Below are 21,746 nucleotides of genomic sequence, written 5' to 3' on the forward strand. Positions count from 1 at the left end.
ATTGGTTCACTGGTGTGTTTTTTTCTCTATTGTCACCTGTGCTGGTACCACGCAGCTCATGAATCTGCCTTCCTGAGTTCACCAACACCGTCTTTTGGCATATAGATTTTAACTGACACCTTCAGCTGACAGGCAGTCAATCAACAGCAAAGAGAGCTGGTGATATTGAACTTGTGATAGCTGGTTTCAGTAACTGCAAAAGACTAGCTCCCCTACAAGCCTCAAGACACTTGTGAAAGATGGGTTTAACTAGACATGGAAATATATCGCTGAGTTTAATACAGAAGTGTTGCTTTGTTGGGATGAGGTTTTGCCTCAGAGGGATGTAAACCTGCCTAGATGAAAACCACAGAGATCGCACGGGAATCCCAGCACAGTGACTGATCCAGTATGACCCCTCTATAGCTAATTACAGACCGTCAAGACAATTTCTGTTTGAGCCGGACCAATATTTAATTAGTCTCCTTCCCACTGAAATCCTGACATTGGTTTGGCGCAGGGGAAGCAGACTTGTGTATTCGGCCAAAGTATCTCATTGCTGCTCCGAGGGCAGGCAGATGAGGTATTAACAGCTGAAGATGAAAAATGGCAAATGAGAGTCCAAAATGAGGCAGCAGCTTTCTCTACCGGCTATTTCCTTCCAGTCCTGCTCTCCCTGCTCTAAAACCTGTTGCTCAGGCCAAAAGACTAAATAAACCCCCACAGAAGTACAACTGTATTTTGGAGACTTTCAGTTAATTTATGGTGCAGAACAGAGGAGATATCTCTAGTGGTAACTTTTTTGGTCAAATTGAAAACTGGCAATTTATTCCTGCTGCCTTGGCTTTCAACCACTTGCTAATCTCTGGCATCAGTTTACCTTCTACCTCATGCCTACCTAGTTTCCTTATTAACTTTTTGTAAGAGTATGACAAAAGCTTGGAAAAGGCCAAATAAAGAGTCAACTGCTTAATCTTAATTTATGGAAAATGATTCTTTGTTAAACCTACTAGATCTCTGCCAAAGCTAGCTGATGTATTTCATAGACTGTTTTTCTCTCTTGTTCAAAAAAGGGTCCAGATATCATTAAACTTTAAAAAAAAATATCAAAATATAAAAATCTCTTTGCTTGTGTAAGGGGATTTAAAACCTGGAGGTTACCCAAACCCACATATGTACTCCGTATCTATCTTTCATTTATGAGTCAGTACGAAAATGACTTTTTCAGCTTTGCATGTATTTAAAATGTTTTGCAAAGAAGGTGGTTAAAATCATGCCTCTTGATGCCTTCAGAAAGAGTTTAGATTGCCTAAACTTTATCAAAATCGGTGATTAAATGAAGATACCATCAGTTTAGGATTTAGAAGCAAAAGTGGGACCAAAGTCAGGAGAGAAGAGAATCGGGACATATTTAATTGTGAAACAAAGAAGAAGGAGGAGTGCAGATTGGCAATAATGACACGTTTTGTTGTTTGTGTTACTTCAAAATTCCCACCATGGCATGGGTTCCACTTGCTGGATGGTGCAGATGCAAAATGTCTCTCCTTCCTCCGAGCTTGTGGTATAAACAGACAGTACTGGAGTACGCAAGAGGAAAGGATAAAATAAGGGAGAAGTGCAGAGAGTTCAGGTGGTTTGCAGTGGGTACCTTGTAGGGGAAAGTCTGATGAGGAAGGAAACCAGGAAGGGACCGACATGCTCCTAAATCCTTCAGGCACTTCCACTTTTTTCCTCTAAATATTTGGAAATGGTTCCCTGACTTGTGGCAAACTTCTTTCAAAGGTCTCCGGGCGGGCCATCCACATGGCTTTCTGCTGGCAAAAAATAGCCATGTTTGTTTGTGCTCTTCATAACTAACCTGCTGTCGGGTAGGAAGCTGTGGCTCAAAATACATATGGACGGGGCAAAAGGAAAGCCAAAGTTTGAAACGGTTAACGCTAACAAATTTTGGAAGCGTTATCACACCTCAGGTGTCAAGAGTTTACGAAAATCTGCTTCTATTACGGATCAGAAGGAGGTTGAATGTTGGAGTTGGATTATCTCGCCTCAAATCCAAAGGCACCTCTGTCTTTCTGAGGAGCGTGTGGGCTGGCCCGTGGTTCAGGATGGGACTCTGGACCAGGACAAGACCCTCCAGAGCTGCTGCTGGGGGGCGGCGGTGGCGGGTGCGAGGAGCCAGGCTGGAAGCAGAACCACCGAGATGGATGAAGGGTTCGCAGCATCCCCTCTAACACTGCCCCGAAGGCGGTTTTACCCCTCGAGGGGGTCCGGGTGGGGTGTGAGGGGAAGGGGGGAGAGCACGGGCTGTGGCGGCATCACCTCTCCATCAACAGGGAGGCTGATGGCCACAGAGGGGCCCTGGGGAACCCACGCCAAGTCTTAACGAAAAAAAAAAAAAAAAAAAATACTGCTTGCACGTAGGGTTCTGTCCAAGGAAAGCCTTGAGGAATGGGTTTTGCCAGAACAAGAAGCACAGGGATTCTTTTACCGCTCGGTTTCAGGTTAGCCCTCCCCGTGCTTCGGCACGCTCACATCGGCTTCCCAACCCGTGCCGCGGAGCGCAGGGGTCCACGGAGGCTGGGAGCACCGGGGAAGGCCCGTGGGCAGCTGCCCGTGGGCGTGGCGGCGGGGATGGAGCACGCCGGGGGCGAGCCAGCGGTCCGGCCGCCGGGCCCGGGCTCCCACGCGGGCTTCGCTGCGCCCGGCGAACGCCAAAAACTCGCGGTGAGGCGGGACCGGGCCCCCCCTCCGCGGGGCTGCTGCCGGGGGCAGGCGCGGGGGGGTGTGTGTGTGTGGGGGGTGTTGTTCCCAGCTCGACGGCGCTGCCCGGGGAGGACACGAAGGGCCGTGGGTGTCGGGGGGGGGACACACACACGACACGCACGGACACACACCCACACACCGACCCGGCAACTTTCCCTCCCGCTACCGAGGCCGCTGCGCGCCCGCGGAGGCGCCGTCCGCCCGCTAGGGGGCAGCCGCCGCCCGCCCCGCCGGGTGCGGGGGGGGGGGGGGGGGCGCGGAGCGGCGCGCGGCTCTCCGCGGGCGCGCTGCCCCCGCGCGGCGGGGCCGCCGCTGCCAGTGATGTCATGGGGCGGCGGCGGGGGGGGGGGGGGGGGGGGGGGGAGTTGGGGGGGGGGGGGGTCTGGGGGGGGCGGGGAGGAGGCGGCACTGCAGCTGCATGTGGCTGTGGCGGTGGCGGCGGGGCCGGGGCGTCGTCATCTGCATTCACATGGGGGCGGCGCCCGCCTCCGCCTGAAGCCCCCGCCCGGGGAGACACAAAACCCACGCGAGGCGCGGGGTGCCGCGACCCCCCGCCGCCGCCGCCGCCGCCATGAATTCGGCGGAGCAGACCGTTACGTGGCTGATCGCCCTGGGCGTGCTGGAGTCGCCCAAAAAGACCATCTCCGACCCCGAGGGCTTCCTCCAGTCCTCCCTGAAGGACGGGGTGGTGCTCTGCCGCCTGCTCGACCGCCTGCTCCCGGGCACCATAGACAAAGTAAGTGCCCGGCTCCGGCTCCCCCCCCCCCCACCCCGCCCCGCCGCCGCCCCCCGCCCCGCCGTCCTTTGTGCAGCCGGGCCCGCCGCCCCCGGACCCGGCCTCGCCCGCCCCCGGGCCCCCCCGGCGTGGGAGGGAGGGGGGGATCCCCCCCGGGGGAGGTGGGGGAGAGGGGAGTGTTGGTGGTGAAGGGGGGGATGTGTGTTGTTTTGGGGGGGGGGGGGGGGGTGTGTCAGCCCCGGTCGGGCGATCGCCCCGAGGAGGGGGGGGGGGGGGGGGGGAACCGGGGCGAAAAGGGGGAGCGGGAGCGGGCAGCCTGGCCGAAGAGAGCTTTCCCCTTCAGGGCCAGGGTTTTGCAAGAGCGTTTTACAAAACAAACGAACAAAAAAAAAAAAAAAACCAAAACCCAAACCGAACCAAACAAAAAAATAAATAAAAAACAAAAAGAGGAAAATAATGCTCCGGTGTCCAAATCGAAGTCCTGGGTGTGCATGGGAGAAGCATTTATTTATGTGTGTATTTATTTATTTATTTTCGGGTGTGTGTGTGGTGTGGGTCTGTGCGGGTTGTGTTTTATGGACCTTTCCTGGCATGCCATGAGCCGGCTGCAAACTTGTCTACGCAACTGCTGGAATAGCTGGTGCCTCACCTCGCTTGGGAGGTGATTCAGCTCATCCCCGCCAGCCGCTGAAGGACATCTTCGTGTTTGATGGCTAGTTTTCTTGAAGGCTGTTTTAGCGTTGTTTGGGTCTTTTACTGCTTGGTAGCCTGTGGAAAAAAAAAAAAAAAAATCTCATTCTTCTCGGGTTGGGAAAACGCGTTGCAGCTCTGTTCTGCGTTGTGTTTGAAGGAAATGTACTCTGTCAGGTTAACTTTTATGTGCTGTGTGTGCGTCCGTAATTCCCGTCGTAGCTCAGCTGGAGGGGAGGGTTTTGAATTTTGATACCGTGCCCCAAGACTTGGGACGCTGCCGCCACCATCTCACCGAGCGCTCAACAACACAACGCGCGTAGCGACCCACATATCAGCAAAACTTTCTCTACGAGCCGGTACAAGGTGGCAAAGAGAAGACTGGTGAAGGTCATCTGCTCTACTGAAGGGAAAACTCCTTGCTTGAAAGCAACACCGTATTTTTCACGTTTTGCAGTTGGCCGACCACTCCGCGCGTTGGAGCCTGCTGACAGTGGGCTTTTGTTACCTTCTGTGGTTCTTTTTCAAGTAGTCCGCTGACCCACAAACTTGAAAACCGGTGTTTTGAGCTCGGCAGGGCACTGGACTGGGCCGTCTCCCTTCACTTCTTCCGTTTGCCACCCACCGGGGTTGTTACTCTTTTGTGTTGCGCTGCAGCGTGGAGGTCCTGGCCCTGGGCTGGAGTCCCGCTCAGCTAGACGTAGTCGGTCACTCCTGCCCCCCTAAATTCACAAGCACGTTCGCCCGTGGTGCTGTCGCTGGGCGATGGAAGCGAGGAGGGCGCGGGCGGCGTGAGCGTGGGTAACTCGAGGCCCGCCGCCATTTTCCCAGAAGGGTTTGGTTGTGTGGGAGAGCAGACGTGGGGGGGGGACACACACACGACACACGCGCACGTGGCCGCTCCTGAGCGAGGTGCGAGCTGCTGGCCGGCACGCCAGGCTGTGACCTGCAGCTCGGGAGCAGGTAAATGTCCTGCTCCGCCAGCCGGGGTGACGCGGGGCTGAGGGGAGGGACCCCCCCTCAGCGTGGGGGGGGGTCCCACCCTGCCCGTGCCTGCTTGCCCCCAGGCCCTCTTGCCTGGTGGCACCAAGCCCGAGGAGGGTCCTGGCAGCCTGTCCCACCGTGCTGCTCCAGGCACCCTCTCTGAGCACCTCTTCAAAATCTTGGGCTTCGGGTCCTGAGTTTCGGGGCGGAAAAGGTGTTTCCCCTTGCGCGGATGTCAAGCCTAGTAAAATGGGGTCCTGAATTCAGTTTGGGAAGCGGGCTCCACTGAACAATGAAATACATAAAAAATCACGGCAGAAATAAGTGTTAGAACAGTGTTTCCCAAGTTAAGGCGCTTTTCTGTGTGTGGTGTAAGTAGGGACAGCTCGGTTAGTGTGAGTGAGAGGCTCTCTCTTCACGTCGGAGCACCGAACGGCCCTGATGCTCGGGCAGGGAGTCCTGCGAACTTCATGGCACCCGCACCCGGGTGAGGGTTTGTTCGGAGGGGGGCACAGCTCGGCTCCCCACAGCCTACCCCGCTCCCCGCCTGGCGTGCAGGGGGCTCGCGGCGGGGTTATCGTGGACCTGGTGGTGCGGGGGCACGGGGTTTGTGTGTGTGTGTGTGGGGGGGTTTGGGCTGGGACGGCAGCTGGGGGGGGGGGGGAACGCTGGCACGTCGCAGCCCCTCGTCGAGCTGGGCGCTGGGACGGGTGCTGCCGGAGGTCCCTGCCGACCTAGCGTGTCTCCTCTGGCTTTGGCTAAGTTAAAGTCTGGGGAGAAAGAAAACTTATAATTTTTTTTTTTTTTTCAAGTGCTCTTTATTTTGGCGAGGGGAACTGTGCTACTTATTTTTGTGGACCTTTCACATTGTACTTCCTAATTCATGGATGGGTCCGAGAGACCCATGAACTCATTTTCCCATCCAACCTCGTGAATGTTTTTTTTCAGAGTATATCCCACATACTTCTTTCAGGCTCTCAGCTACTGTTACAAGTCTGAGCTATTTCCATGGTACTGTCTTTTTCATTTTTTTTTTTTTGTTTGCTAATAAAAACATACAAAGTTTACATCCTTCCTTGTACTATGTTATTTTTCCAAAGTCTTTTGTTACTACTGTTCATGATGTCATGTTTTTTAATACTGAGTACATTTTAAATAAGAGCCCTTTTACTCCTTATTTGTCCGGAAAGCCTCCAGTTCGAACTGGACATTTTTGAAGTCTAAAAGATACAAGGTTTGTCCCACAGCTGTAGACCAATTCGGTTCTTAAAATAATTTTAGATCATAACTTTCTATAAATATCTGACATCAGCAGACAATTTGAAGACTCACAGAGCTCATTTTTCTGTAAATACAAAGTAGTAACTAAAACCAAAGAGAACATAAAAAAATACAGGTTATAAATATGAAAGAATGTTTATCAGTTTGTTTTTTTAAAAGATACTTTCTAGAAAATGCTATAAATGCATTTCTTTCAAAAACTGTTAGAGGATTCAATATGTGCAGGAATGCAGTAATATATTTTTTGACATTTTGTGCTTTTTAAAGCCTTTGGGTACCTGAAAGTAATTAGTAGAAGGTTTTTAATAAATAAAGGTTGTGTGACCATAAAAGGAATCAAGCACTTGAAGGTCAAAGAACAGATTTTTTTTTTTTAAGTCGATAAAACAAATTAGTGGGTTTCAACGCTGGTTAGTATGTTCTTCCTTCAGATTATTGTGTATTTGTATACCATCCTTGCACAGAAGAACCTACAGAGCTTCTTGTCAGGAAGCTTTGGTTAAATTTGTTTACGTTACAGTCATCTATCTTGAACAACAGCAAAGGACAGATAGTAAATTCATCAGATTCCATGAACTCTGAATGAAAATACTTTGGAAGGTAATTTTATTACATACTATTTCTCTCATTTTTGGGCTCCCATTTAAATTCATTGTGATTCCTTTGCATTTTGAGAGAGACCATAACAGGGTAAAACAAATCAGTCGCGTTAGGCAGCGTGATGGTACTGTTCAATAACCGTATCTGGAACATGGGAAAGGAACAAAAGGGAGAGCAGTAATTTAAAAAAAAAAAAAAAAACAAAACAACAAACCCAAACAAACAAAAAACCAAACAAACAAAAACAACAAAACCAAACCAAAACAAAACCACAAAGCCAGCAAAAACCGTAACAGCTTCCCCCACCCTGACCAAACCCAGCCATGTCTTAGTACAGATCTCTGCGCTTTTAAAAACTGAAACACACTGGTCAGTTGATCTGCTCTAAAAGATAGGGAATTGCTGAATTCAAGTCGGTTGAATGGAAAATCGTGGTTTCAAGTTACAGGATTTCAACCCTGCGCTGTAGAGTCGAGGCACTTTGATGGCAGGGGAGAGGATCCCCGTGGAAGCGTTGCAGTGCAGTTGTCTGCCGCTTAGATGCTTTCCCTCGCCGAGATCATTTTCCAAACAGATTCCTCCATCGCAGACCAGTTTGACCCACTTTTGACGTTGTAAACAGAGATCAGAACTGGAGCGGGAATTTTCCTTGTCATACGAGGCTTTGCGCTTCATTAAGTTTTGCTTGTACTTTCATTTTTGATCAGCTGGTCGACAGAAAGCATCATTTTGAGGGCAGCTTTGTTCCGTTCAGGGAAAAACGGGAAGGCGCAGTGGGGGATGCGTTGCAGCAGCCATTTGGCACCTTGTGTGTGTGTGTGTGTGTGTGTGTGTGTGTGGTGTGTCATCCCCCCTCCCCTTTCGGGGCTCCTGGGGGGGAACGAGAGCAGCTGGTTCAGCGCTTTGAAGCCAGGGGATGGGGAAGCGTGCGGGGTCTTGGGCGCCTCGGCCCCCCCTCCGTCGAACGGTCCATCCCCAGCCCTCGCGCCGAGCATAGGATTGAATGACCCAGAAGCTGCTCCGCTGCGTGTGGGAGGCTGATCCAAAACACAGCCGCTTCCCCTTGCCGCTCCCACCTCGCTGAGGCGTGAGAGGAGAGGCGTGGGGCCGGCCCCGGGAAAATAAATACATCCCTCTCTTGCTGGCTGAGACTTGGTGCCTGTCGGGAAGAAAACTTTGTTCTCCCTGCGGAGGATTGGGCACCGGCGTCGGCGTTAATTTGGTTATTAATTGGGATAGTGTCAGGACTGCTGGCAGCAAAGATTAGGATCTTTTTATAAATACCTCGTATGTTAGTATGATTCTCTCTTTAATGATGGAGGTCTTTGGCTAAATAAGGCATTCTGAATCATGATTTAGGAAGAAATTAACTCTTTGCGACTCACAAGGCAAATGAATTGCTGTGTCTGAGTGTAAGCACCAGAAGAGTCCCCAAAAGAAGGGTTCGGGCTGCCACGCGCGGCAGCTGCCTCGCCAGCCTTGTCCCCGCGGTGGGTGTGTGCACCTGCGGCGCTGGCAAAGGGGCATTTATAGTCACTTGTCTCTGATTTCACACGGCTGTATCAGGGCCAAGTACTTCTGTCCTGTTGTGACAAGGTGTGACCCAAATGTGATATTTCAAGTGTTGCGGAAGAAGAAGAAAGGGAGGGTGTTTGGGAGCCAGAGTTAATAACAAGCGGTGATTTTTGTAGCCTTTGCAGAGGGTGCGGCGCCGGCTGTGAGCTGACTGGGAAGCCCAGGCAGAGCTCAGGAACCCTGGTGAGCATCCCACCAGTGGTGCAGAGGCTACTCCCAAGGTAGCAGCTGCCACGTGCTGTTTGCCCCCGAGATACCTGAATTTGGGAAATTCTTCTGTCAGGATGGCTTTGCCCCTGCAGCCCCGGTGAGGCTGTTGGGGTCTGCCTGGCGGAACCAAAGGACTGTCCTGCCTTCGCTCTCTGAAATCTGTAGGGGAGGTATTGCAGATGCTGGTATTGCAGCAGAAGGTCATCATAGGACTAGACCCGGGAGGCAGGAAGCAAATTCTGCATTTTAACGTGCATATGCTCTCTCCTCCCCCCCACCCCCCTCCGGCAATAATCCTTACGTGGAGCCTCCCAAGGAGATTATTGTGCTTGTGGCAAGAATAATCCGTGGCGGGCAGCTGCGCCTGCCGTGGCTGCGTGCTTGGGGAGCGCCGGCGTGCGTGCGGGCGCTGTTGCTCCAGGGTGGAAGTGCTGCGAGGGCGAGCCAAGCGCCGGGGGAAAGTTATCCCAAGAGAAGTCGTCGAGAGTGCCTTTTCCCTCCATACATGCTGTTCTCTGAAGTGCTCCTGTGAGCTGGTCCTGGGGTCGTTCGCTCCTGCCAGGGAGCTGTCGTCGGCCACATCACTCCCGTTGCCTTGTGAGAGCAGGGCTGCACGGGTGCACTGAAGGAGAATGCCCGTGCCTCTCCCATCTACGCACAGGCTCTGTAATCCTGGTGGCTGGGATGTTAGCCAGAGAAACATGGTTTGCCTGTGGGTGCTGAGGAAGCAGAGGACTTGCATCTGTGTTTGCTGTCTTTTTTTTCGTCAAAATCAAACCCTGCTAATGTGTAAGGGTCTAGACTGTATTAAATAATGGCATGCCAGACCTGAGAAGAGTGGGCAATTAAGGAAACTGTTAGTGATTGAGTTGTTTTTTGTTAGAAAATACAGAAAGGTAATGTAGTTTTGCTGTAGCTCTCATTAATGTCTTTTCCACAGTTTCTAGATATGTTCTTTCTATGTCCGTGCATAATATGGACAACAGAAAAGACAATTCCTTAGCCCTCCAGGTCCCCTACTACTACCCAGACCATCCTCTGAAAGCTGTGATTGTGTGGGGAAAAGGAAGAGCTGTGGGGATGCCATGAGTATGCTTCCTCTGGCTACTACTGCGTGCTAGTGGCTGAGGGCACCACATCGTTCAGTTGAAAATGTTTAAGATTATAATTCAAGCCTTAGAAAAACTGGAAGCCTGGCTTTAAAATCCAAGTTTACAACTTATATATAAGTGTATTTATACATACATATACACATATGTGTACTTAAAATCTGGCTTTGAACCACTGAGGGGAATTTGGTATGCATCTTTCTTAAATAACAATTCTGATTAGTTGTTACCCAGTGGCTGCGATTTGAAGAGCTGGAACCCTGAAACATTTCAAGCATGACAAGGCTTGTAAAAATGCTGTGAGCTGGCAGCATGGAAGTGGTGTCAGTCTTGCACCTTGGCTGCCTGCGCTTTACTCCCTGATCCTCAGCCAGTGTGACGCTCCTGCACTCCCACCGACTTTGCTGCGTGGGGCAAAGCCACCTTCTCCCCACATCTCTCGCTTTGGCGCCGTTGGCACTGTCACCCATCACCGGCACCGCAGAGGCGAGGAGGGGTGGCCGGCCTCGTCTCCATGAAGTTCCCATCTTGCTGCTCCCCACCACGGACCTTCGGCACCTGGGGGGCAGAGTCCCCTCTCAGCCTGTGAAACACTGCTCGGGTCTAAGAGCATTTTGTTCAGGTCTCCATTTTCCTGCTCTGCAGCGAGCGCCGTTGTTGGCAGCTTGCCCAGGAGAGGGTCTCCACTGTAGGGCTTTGGTAGTCCTATGGAACATTTTTACACACAGAGAAGGGGAAGAAGCAGTAAAAATCATACACACACCCCACACCACCCCCCCGCCGGTGCAGCTGTGCTGACAGAGAACTGCTTTTGTTGGCTTCGTTAATGTCATTGGGGGAAGTGGTACTGTTAGACTGGCAGAGGAATTCCCTCTCTGGCATATGTTGCATCCACACGGAGGAGCGATGCCAGCATATCTAGCAGCAGAGCTCTCCCAGTGTAAACAAACCCTGAGTGATTGGACTCCTGAAGCCTGAGCTCACGCTGCATCAAAACAGCGATGCTGGGCGGGAAACGCTGCAGGGCTTACGCGAAGAGGGGTGCAAAATCCCCGCCCGCCAGCCCCCCTGCGCAGGGGGGAGCCTCTTTTAGGTAAATTCTTGCTGAACGCTGCCCATACCTGGAGCAGCGCTTCATTGGGCTTTTTCCACTCACTGACTTCAGGGGAATACACGTCTTCCAGCAGGCACCTAGTGCTGGTGCCCCTGGAGCTCCGCAGCGTGAGGCTGATAATATCGCGCGGGGTTGGTGACAGTTGCATGCTAGCTGATTACCTGTTTTTCTTTAAAATAGCAAGAAAATAAGAAATAAAGCAGGAACTAGGAATATTAGTTCTCAGCATTTAGGAAACACTGGAAAGAAGACCACTCCTGCAGCTGCAGCTAGACCCTCTTCTGTGTATATATAAAATTCTTCAGGCATGCTCCCGTGCATGCGTTTCGGTAGGACTCCTGCCTGGTTCACTTCACAAGGTGGGCCTACGAGTGGATCATAATTGCAGTTGCAAAGGCAGCTGTCAGTCTCGTATCTGCTAAGTTTTACGTGCTTGGCATTCTCAGTTTCCTAATGCTGTCTTAATGTAGGCTTTGGTGTGAAATATAAAAATATAATGGAAACTTGAGAAAACAAAAACACCACCTGGAATGTCCTGGCACCCTTAACTTACTCTGTTTGTATCTTAGGGCTTGGTTGAATACCCGCCTCCTGGGAATCAGTTTATAGACTTTGATGGGAATTTGATCAGTGTCCAAGGGAAGTAACAAAAGTACAATGCTTCCACTGCAAAGAACATACTGTTTTTCTGAACATTGTTTAATACAGGTGCAAATCTGAAAGGATGAGCTGAAACAACTGTATCAGTTTTACAGTATCATTTTTGCAGGGCAGATTAAAGAAAAAAGCGGCTCTAGTTGTTGTGTAAGACTCAAAGAACCAGTCTATCAAGGCTGCCACAGACCTGGATGGCATTTTAACCAAACTGTAAATTTCCTTCGCAGACTTGGCTGAACTTAGTTTTTGAGGACTATTTCCAATAAGGGACTAAAGCAGCTAAAGCAGAACATTAGAGTGTTTGAATGTAGGTCACTGTTAATGAAGTCTGGTCAAGCAGACGAGCATTTCTGAACATGTGCAGGGGAAGAACTTGAAGAGCTGGAGGAGTCTTCAGGCAAGTGGTCCTGGTTTGTGTTGGGTTTGTGTGGCCAGGTTTTGGTAGCAGAGGGGCTACAGGGGTGGGTTCTGTGAGAAGCTGCTGGAAGCTTCCCCCCATGTCCGACAGAGCCAGCGCCAGCCGGCTCCAAGACGGACCCACCCCAGCCAAGGCCGAGCCCAGCAGCCATGGTGGCAGCACCTCTGTGGTAACGTATTTAAGAAGGGGAAAAAAACCCCAAACATGTGCAACAGCAACAGCAGATGGAGAGAAAAGTGAGAAAATGTGAGAGCAACAGCCCTGCAGACACCAGGGTCAGTGAAGCAGGAGGGGGAGGAGGTGCTCCAGGAGCTGGAGCAGAGACTCCCCTGCAGCCCGTGATGAAGACCATGGTGAGGCAGGCTGTGCCCCTGCAGCCTGTGGGGGTTAATGGTGGAGCAGATACCCACCTGCAGCCCGTGGAGGACCCCACGCTGGAGCAGGTGGGTGCCCAAAGGAGGCTGTGACCCCGTGGGAAGCCCACGCTGGAGCAGGCTCCTGGCAGGACCTGTGGGCCCATGGAGAGAGGAGCCCACGTTGGAGCAGGTTTGCTGGCAGGACTTGTGACCCCATGAGGGACCCGCGCTGGAGCAGTTTGTTCCCAAAGGAATGTAACCCATGGAAAGGACCCATGCCCAAAATAAGGACACATGGAAAGTTCTTCGTGAAGAACTGCAGCCCGTGGACCCCTGTTGGAGAAGTTTGTGGAGGACTGTCTCCCATGGGAAGGACCCCACACTGGATCAGAGGAAGAGCGTGAGAAGGAAGGAGTGGCAGAGAAAACGAGTCATGAACTGACTGCAACCCCCATTCCCCAACCCCCTGTGCTGCTGCAGGGGGAGGAGGTAGAGAAATCAGGAGTGAAGTTAAGCGGCGGAGGAAGGGAGGGGTGGAGGGAAGGTGTTTTAAGATTTGGTTTCATTTATCAGTATCCTGCTCTGATTTGATTGGTAATAAATCAATTTCCCCGAGTTGAATCTCTTTTGCCTGTTGATGACAGTAATTGGCGAGTGGTTTTCCTGTCCTTCTCTCGACCTAGGAGCCTTTTGTTGTATTTTCTCTCCTGCTGAGGAGGGGGAGTGATAGAGCAAGTTTGGTGGGCACCTGGCATCCAGCCAGGGACTACCCACCACATGGTTCCAGGTGCCATAGCAGGGTGGAAGTTGGGGGAGAATGGAGTTGTAGCTGATGAGTCAGTACGGCCCGTTAAGGGTGGTGGGGTACGGTTGTGTGGTAGAAGAGCGGGGCTAAACGTGAGACTGGAGTTTGGGATTGGAGTGCTGTTTTGGAAGGTGGTGGTGTGTGGTCTCAGGTGGGACGAATGGGAGGATGGAGTACAGGGACTGGTGTGGTGAGGTAGGATGTGCAGCGGAGGGGTGTCAGATGTGGGGTTAGCCGTGCTGATGGATGGCTATGGAGGGAGGCAGTGGGATCTAAGAGCCGCAGCTGCGTCTGTCACTAATAGTGGTGTCCAAGGCCGAGAGGTTTGGGAACCTCCATGCTAAATTATTTCATAAAAAAATGGGCACCTGTCACTTCTCAGAGGGGATGAACTGTTGCGTTCTTCCAAAGGACACTCCAAGGACTCTAGAAATTCCAGGAGATGCCTAGTATCCCAAACTCCAGTCAGGTGAAGGTCCTCTGTGTTAAAGTTCTGGATGGGGTCAAGAACACAGGTGTGCTCTTCCTTTTGCCTGCTGCTGTGTCTTAGCCCTAGGTTAACTTCAAGGCCAGGCATTCTTTTCAGCGTATAAGGATTTTAGGGTGTATTTTAAGACACCTACCTTCCCCTTTGTGCTGTGTCCAAGTGAATTCCTGCGTGAACTCTCTGAATTTAAAATTCAGGCACCGTAGTGCATGGCTTGTAAGAGCTTCAGTCTTTTACTGGATCTAGCTCTTACCATCCATGCTGACTGCTTGCTGCTGCGTTTTTAGAGCCTGGGTTTCCTCATGCCAAAATACAGGTGTCTAACTCACAGTAACTGCTGGGTGGCTTAAGTCTGTGGGCAGCAGGTTTTATAGGCTGGGAAAAGTCAGTACTAAAGAGCTACAGTACAGCAGAAACAGTATCGTGGTAAGATCTGGTGCTCCATCAAGACACCTAATTTTAAAACAAAACTGCACCCTTCTGAGAATCCTGATCCATGTTTTTAGTTTAATTATAGCATCCTGATAACGTCACCTAATGTCACCAGCAAGATGTGCGATCCATGAAGAGGCTGGGCTCAACTGCAGGCTGCTCCTCACTGAGAGACATGGAAGATGCAACTCTTTAAAGTGCAGCTGTGACTCCTGCTGTCCTGGGAGGGGGCATGGGGCTCTGTCCCCAGTCCCCAGAGCCCAGCTCTCTTCACTGGTTACAGAGGGAGCACTGGACCTGCCATCGGTCCCTGGCAATGGATGCTTCCCCCTCAAGAAGCAAAGTCCTCCCGTGTAGCTACGGAGGATGCTGCTGTGATGCTGCTCTTCCGTACCTGCTCGGTGCAGTTTGTGAGAGTGCTCTGGGATGGAGGATGGAGCAAGAAACCCAAATGGCTCAAGGGATGAGCCCTGCTGGGCACGGGTGCAGGAGCAGGCAGGAGGTAACACGGCTGGGAGTGGTGGGGAGGGAAGGAACCTTCAGGAGTTGCCGGACAGTGAATCACCTGCAGATTCACAGCCCCGGTTAGTGTGAGAACGACCTGGTTTCCTCTTCATGACTTTTTTTTAAATCTGTTTTTTGTCTCTCATGGCAAACCCAAGCCTGCAGCACTTGTGTGGGAGGTGTTTGCCTCTATTCCACCATGCTCCATCGGAAAATCAGTTGCCCTTGATGTTGCCTTGATGTTAGCCACTGAAAGCAGCTGGACACAAAACACAGCTGCTGTGGGACTGAATGTGATCAATAGGACCCTTTCACTAGCTTTGCTGCATTGTTTGTTTATAGTATTTTTACTGGTTAGATTGCGGTAATGTTCTATATGTACAAGGTGTCCTGAAACCTGGAGGGAAAACTGCTTCCTGCTGCGAGGCAGATACGGTGTAAAAGGCTCCAGGCAGGATGAGCAGGCTGCAGGAAAAATGATCTGGCACATTGTGACAGAGGACAGCACCCTCGTCCACCCTGTCCCTACAACACCTCCCTTTGGGACTGCATTCCTCTGGAATGTTCTTCACAGTGCAGGGCTGCCTCTTTATGGGATTCTCCCCTACTATCCCAACCTGAGGGCTGTCTTTGAATTTCAGACTTGGGCAGCTGTACTCCTGAACAGAACATTTTTAAGTGTTTGCTGGATATGCCTACTAGTTTGCAGCTACCTGTTATGTTCTCTGTTAGTTTCTGCTTTCTAGTAACTAAGATAGTCTTCTTACATAGTAAACCATGTTGTACCTGTCATATGATGTGCTAGATAAATGATTGATTTTTTTATTTTTTTAACTTGAACATAGCAACTCTGCTGTCATTCAATCTCTTCCTATTGTCTTCATGGCAGATTGGAGTTTATATTTAAAGACATCACACACCTCTCTTCCTTTGACCCATTTTGTTAACTTGTTCATAAGATAAATGCAAGTAAACAGCTAGTTTCCCATACATGTAGCTGAAGATGTCTCCTACTTTTTATTAATTTCTTTTAAGCTCATTATTTTATACATTCCTAGCTTATTTTCTTCATGTACTATCACTGTCCAAATGAACTAATGGTAGCCTTTTTCATTTTTTCTAAGACCATCCATGTCTTTTCTTGATACTGCCTGTCTCCTCATTGCCATTTGTAATGCATTCGTTGTTGATTAAAATCATAAACTGATCAAAAGTGATGTAACATTTAGCTAGGTACGATCTATTTGTGTGGCACATTGTTCTCCATCTTTTCTGGATGGTGGAAAATGTACTCCACTCCTCGACAGCTGCAGTGCATCACATAAGTGTCCTCATTGAACTATCCATGATTTCCATGACTACTCCCTGAGAGATTAAATCTTAATCAGAACCTGTCCCTGAACCACGAAGAAGTGGTTTAAGCTGTTACTGTTGTATTACCTTCCACTTGTCTCTTTGGATTCTGCTGTGGAGCCCTGGTCCCTAATTAAGAATCTATTGGGTCCCTCTGGAATCCCTGTCTTTTCTAATTACTATTAACCTTTTTTATTTGTATTACTAGAGCATATAGAGGTTCCAGTTGGACACTGAGGCCTCTTTGTACTAGGAGTTGTATAGACATATAAGAAGACAGCTCCTATTCATGAATTAATGGTGTTGGTCTGTGAAAGCAAGAGGATGAAGCAAATACTGGAGAGGAAAGTACATAACCTCTTTATTTCATTGGCTTTATGTACATGCAATCTACATTTCATTAAGCTGAGTAATTTTGGAATATGACTCTAATTTTATTTTGTTTATTCTTTCTCTCAGAATGTATTTGCCGTCTTTCAGGCAGACTAGAATTTACCTGCCTGTGGTCTGCTTGCATTTATGTTCTGCTACATTTTGAATATTCTGTGCGGCTATAAACGTGATCTATGAGAGAGGTCACCCTCCTGACCTTGCTATGACTGTATGTAAAGCATGTTGTATACCGTAAGTGTGATTATAGCATGGGCTTTGACCACATAATTGCACTTTGAGATTCTGTCAGGGTGCTGAGTTTGTTACTCAGGTCCCTCACTGTGTTTCTCAGCCATCTGTAGAAGGTTGCCAGATTCACATTAAGATTTCCCAGGTAAATAACTTAATGGTTTTGCTTCTTTTTATGGGATCATTAACACTTTAAATTTCTGGCAGGATGCAAATGCTAACATATTTTTAGATTTGTTACCCATACGCTTCTGTCTCCTGTTGGATAAAAATGCCACTGTAGCCCCAGAGCTGAGAAAATGCCGCCTGCTTCTTGCATCACCCCTGAAGTCTTTTCCCTTGTTTTGTGAGAGAAGAAATGGCATTTCTAAAGATTTACTATAAATTATTTTATTCTTTTGAGGGAAGATGATTTTTAACTGGTAATATGCATTAGAGTGCTGGAGGGGCTGAAGTCTCACAGACATATATTTGGTGTGTATTTTAAACTTCCAGACCTGAAAGAGGACAATTGGGTTTTCTTTGCTTGTTTCTTTAATCTTTAATTGGACTGCCTCTTCTAATCAGATGTCCCTCCTTACCCCTTTTTTTGGGCCTATTTCCAGGTATTGTGCAGTCTTTTATGAGGTATGTTGCAGTCTCTTACAAGGTAGTAGTACCTATATCTAGGTATCTTACAGTTACAGAGTTCTCTGTTTAATGTGTGGGGACTTGGGGAATAAGGAGCGTTAATGTAGATTATGTTATGAGGCAAGATAGTTGTTTCTTTTAAGAGAAATCTAGATTTACCATGATTTCTTGATAGAGGTTATTCTTGTTTGGAGAGTGAAAGTAATTTCCAGCACTTAAAGGAGGCCTACAGGATAGATGGGGAGGGATTCTTTATCAGGGGGTGTAGTGATAGGATGAGGGGTAATGATTTTGAACTGAAAGAAGGTAGCTTTAGATTAGATATAAGGGAGAAATTCTTCATGGTGAGGGTGGTGAGGCGCTGGCCCAGGGTGCCCAGAGCAGCTGTGGCTGCCCCCTCCCTGGAAGGGTTCAAGGCCAGGTTGGACGGGGCTGGGAGCACCCTGGGCTGGGGGAAGGGGGCCCTGCCCATAGCAGGGGGATTGGAAATTGGTGGTCTTTAAGGTCCCTTCCAACCCAAACCATTCCGTGATTCTATGATTTTAAGGTTTCTCAGAATGAAAAAAGGCCTTGATGAACTAGAAGCAACGAAGAAAATTGTGGGTGCAAAAATGAGATGATGAAGCCTGACCTATAAAGGGAGATCAAAACAGTTATGTAAATAGTTTAAGAAAAAAAAAAAAAGTGATAAACTGCACTTGTATAATTATTGTGTAAGTATTAGGAATATGCAGAAAGGACCATACTGGAAGCATCAGGGTGGAAAAATACTAATGGGATTGTCAGGAAGCCTTTCTAACAAGGGGTGTTGTCATGATTGAGTTTGAGATTTCTTACTAGAATTAAGTAAATTACTCACAGTAATCAGAAAGTATAACAAGCAATAAATGTGAAACCAGCAAAAACAATGTAAGAGGGATGAAGCTCTTCATGTTTCTAGGATGGTTCTCTCACTGTTTGTATCCTTTCCAAATTTACTGAGATCATATTTTGGGCTGTTGTACCCATGTAGGACTTCTTCGGCATTCCCTTTATGGTTTTGTATATTAAAAGGTTTATTCTTAACCCACAGTGGTTTATCCTAGCACCAAACAATGTGAGGATTTTGGGGGCTTGTGTGTGTACTTGCTTGAGGACAGGAAAATTCTTCAACTCGTATTGCTACCGAATTCCTTTTATTATGAAAGAGTGGTTTTCATTTAAAACTCATCTGAATTTTGTGTTTAGAAAGTGATAGTGACTTGCATTTTAATTTTCTTTGTACCGGGTTCACCCTGTTATGCTGTTGTGTTTGTTAATTTTTGTGGTATCACAGTGTCAGAGATATCTTTGATACCGTATAAACAAATGGGAAGGCACTACCTTGGTTTCAGCTTGATGCAATGTTTGGAGTGAACCTTATGTGAAGTTGCCAATGCTATGGAGATGGATGATGCGTGTGAGTTTACGTAGCCTTGACATACATGTGCATTTAACAAATCTTCCTTCTGAGTGTAACGCATAATCAAAGGGCACAATGCCACACGTTGCCATCTTTGCTTCCAGCGACTTGCGGTGCACTTCTGTGCTAGGCTTTCCCCTTCCAAAAGAACATGTCCAGGGCTGCAGGTCTGCTTACCTCTCAGTTTGGGCAATACTTTGTTTGCTGAACTACTTCACAGCGATCGATGAATTTATTGTGAAATGATGCTTATGTGCACACAGAATTTTAGTTAAGCTGTGGTTAAGTTAAGCTACGGGCCTGAAGCTCACTGGGCTGGCTGCTTTTCTGTGGAAGGTCTATGCTTCACTTTCAGGGCAGAGGTTGAACTGAAGGCAGCGTGAATGGGGCTGCAGGAAAGCACACTGCTGCATTGCCAAAAGCTCCTTTCTCTTAAATTCAGTCAAAGTTTTCCCCTCTGTGAAGTTGCTTCTTTTCTGGGGTAGGAGAAGACCACAGCTGTTTATTAAACTACAGGTAAACAAAGCTCGTTCACATTGGACCCTGGAATTGGTAGATTATTAACTGAGTACTGATATTTTTCCATTGTGGTCTTTGGGGCATTTCTGATGTATTTCCTTGTTAGAAAACCGATCCTTAAGGGTGAGCCGAAGTCAAAACACCGGTGTGTGTGTGTGTGTGTGTGTGTGTATGTCACCGGCAGCCCCGCAAACGTCAGGGGCCACCCGCGACGTGGGCGTTTTACCCTGTGCACAATCATTTCTTACTGCGGCCTAGGGCGGGACGCCATCCCGAGGAGGGGCTGCGGCTCCCGCCTCGCGCAGCCCCTCAGCCCGGGGCCCGCCTCGCTCTGCAGCCCAGACCCGTAATGGCACCCGTGATGTGTGTATTAGTGTGAAAAAAGAAAAAAAAAATACTAAGCGGCGAGGCCTGAGGGCGCTCCCACCGCAGCTCCCCGCCTTCCCCCCGCCGGCGGGGCCTGCGGCTGCAGCCGGGGCGGGGCGGGCGGGGGAGGGCCGGGCCGGGCCGCGCCTCCCTCCCTCCCTCCCTCCCGCCGCCGCCGGGCAGAGCCGCCCGGGGCCGCGCCGGGCCGGGGCACCCCTGTCCGCCCTGCTGCCCGCCGCCCCCTGCCCCCGCACGCCATTTCCTGTGCTCCGTGTTTACTTCCCGGTTCAACCCCTTCACTGGGAGCGATCGGCGCCGCCGCCGCCTGCGGAGGGAGCGGGAGGTGAGGGGAGCGGCGGGGCGGGGACGGGAACGGGAACGGGACCGCCGCGCCGCGTTCTGCCTTGCCGGTCCCGGCGCTGAGCCGTCCGCCTCTTCTCTTTGCAGGTGTACCCGGAGCCGCGGACGGAGGGCGAGTGCCTGAGCAACATCCGCGAGTTCCTGCGGGGCTGCGGTGCCTCCCTCCGCCTGGAGGTGAGTCGGGGCGGGGGCGGGCGGCGCCCAGCGGGGTCGGGGCGGGAGGGTGCCCGGCTCCATCCCCGGGGGTGTGTGTGAGGGGGGGGGGGGTTTCCCCTACCTCCCGCTGCCCGCCCGGCGCGGCGGCAGTCGGCGTTGCCCTCCCTTTGTGCCCGGGGACGCGGGGGCGGCCGGTGACGGGCGGCTGACAAGATGGTGGCGGCCGCCCCTCCCCTGGCCGCGGGCCCGGGGGGCGGCGGGGGGGAAGCCGCCGCCGCTGCCCCCCCCCCCCCCCCCCCCCCCCACTCCGGCGCTGCCCTCCGCGGCCTCGCCGCTGCTCGATGGGTCTCGGAGGCGGCTGCGCCCGGGCCGGGCCGCCATCGCCGCGGGATGGTTTGGCTGACGGGCGGCGTTGAGGGTAAAATGTGCGGTGCCGCCTTGGAAGGGGCATGTGAGGGCCTCGCTTCTCCTCGCCGAGCGCTGAGGGAGGGCGCGCCCCGGCCCGCTGCCAGTGTAAAGCGGGGAGATGCTGCTCGGGGGGGGGGGTGGGGTGGGGTGGGATGTTGATCCGGTTCCACTGCAGATAAAACCTTTGCTTTTCTGCTCATGTGCATTCTTGGTAATAAGCGTATAGATTATATCCGATTTATTTGTGAAACCGCGCCTGGTGCGCCGGAGTTGGCTGATAGGAATTAAGTTGATGGCAGCCAAATGAAATACTGATTAAAGAAAATGGTAGGTGCTCTTTCTTATGTTCAAATTTACGTTACATAAAAGCCCAGCAAACTGCCATCTTTTCTGAACATGCGTTCACAGGGTTTCAAATTAGGTGCTCATATATTACCGGTATATTTAGCTATAGCAAGTACATACTGCTGTCGAGTTTACTTGGGTTGTGTGCGTGGGAAGGAACCGATGCGATTAAAACCAGATTGCAACTTCTCTGCATTGGGAAGTGAGGGGTATTCTAATTTCAGTTCTTACAGAAGTTTTTTTGGGTGGAAAAATTGGTTTCTGTTGCTTCTGAACTTAAATTATCAAAGAATTGCCTTAATTCTCAGGTTCATACAGTACCTCTGGTCCTGGTGTAATTTTGCCAGGCAGTAACAGAATATCATTAAAAGACTCTGATTGCTTTACTGAGTCCTCTAAGCAGTGAAGTATCATTAATGAAATTCATTATACTTATAGGACTTGCATTCAATCTTAGATTTAATCATAAGGAAAGGTGGAAATTAAGATAGCTTTTTAGCACTGTTCTTTGTGAAATAAGACCTTACATTCTTACCTGCCTTTCTCTTCCCCCCCTCCATTACAGAATCTTCTAGGATTTGTTGGGAGACAAAAAACAAATTAGGCTCTAAAATATTCAGAAGCCAGGTTCTGGGGTGGACTTTGCATTATCTCAAGCATTCTGTTTTGCCTTAGAGCAGATGTCTCTCCATTTGTCTTTCTAGGGTTGCGTTAAGTTTTTCATGTTTTGAACATTTGTGTGTGAGAGCTGATTGAAAATTCAAGTAGGCGACATACATGAGCTAGAGAGATGTGCGGCGGGAGGGAGGGAGGGACTTCAAATCTCAATTCAGAAATAAATTGATTA

The 21,746-nt window shown here is 50.1% G+C and overlaps 1 protein-coding gene across 6 annotated transcripts in view; it reads left to right on the plus strand.

Moving 5' to 3' along the window:
• Nucleotides 1-3,181: 3,181 nt before the first annotated feature.
• Nucleotides 3,182-21,746, plus strand: part of ARHGEF7 (Rho guanine nucleotide exchange factor 7) — a 131,893-nt gene continuing 113,328 nt past the window's right edge. For 2 of the 6 annotated variants that reach the window (XM_042805912.1, XM_042805909.1), the window contains exons 1-2: nucleotides 3,183-3,478; nucleotides 20,078-20,164. In XM_042805912.1, the coding sequence (XP_042661846.1) occupies nucleotides 3,314-3,478; nucleotides 20,078-20,164 (252 nt within the window). In that variant the 5' untranslated portion in view covers nucleotides 3,183-3,313. Of the gene's footprint in view, nucleotides 3,479-19,809; nucleotides 19,974-20,077; nucleotides 20,165-21,746 lie in introns of those variants that run through there. The other 4 variants (XM_042805908.1, XM_042805910.1, XM_042805911.1 and 1 more) reach the window with 4 other exon arrangements.

This window comes from Tyto alba, unplaced genomic scaffold, assembly GCF_018691265.1.
Source record: "Tyto alba isolate M040663 unplaced genomic scaffold, T.alba_DEE_v4.0 Super-Scaffold_45, whole genome shotgun sequence".
In the NCBI taxonomy this organism is placed as follows: domain Eukaryota; kingdom Metazoa; phylum Chordata; class Aves; order Strigiformes; family Tytonidae; genus Tyto; species Tyto alba.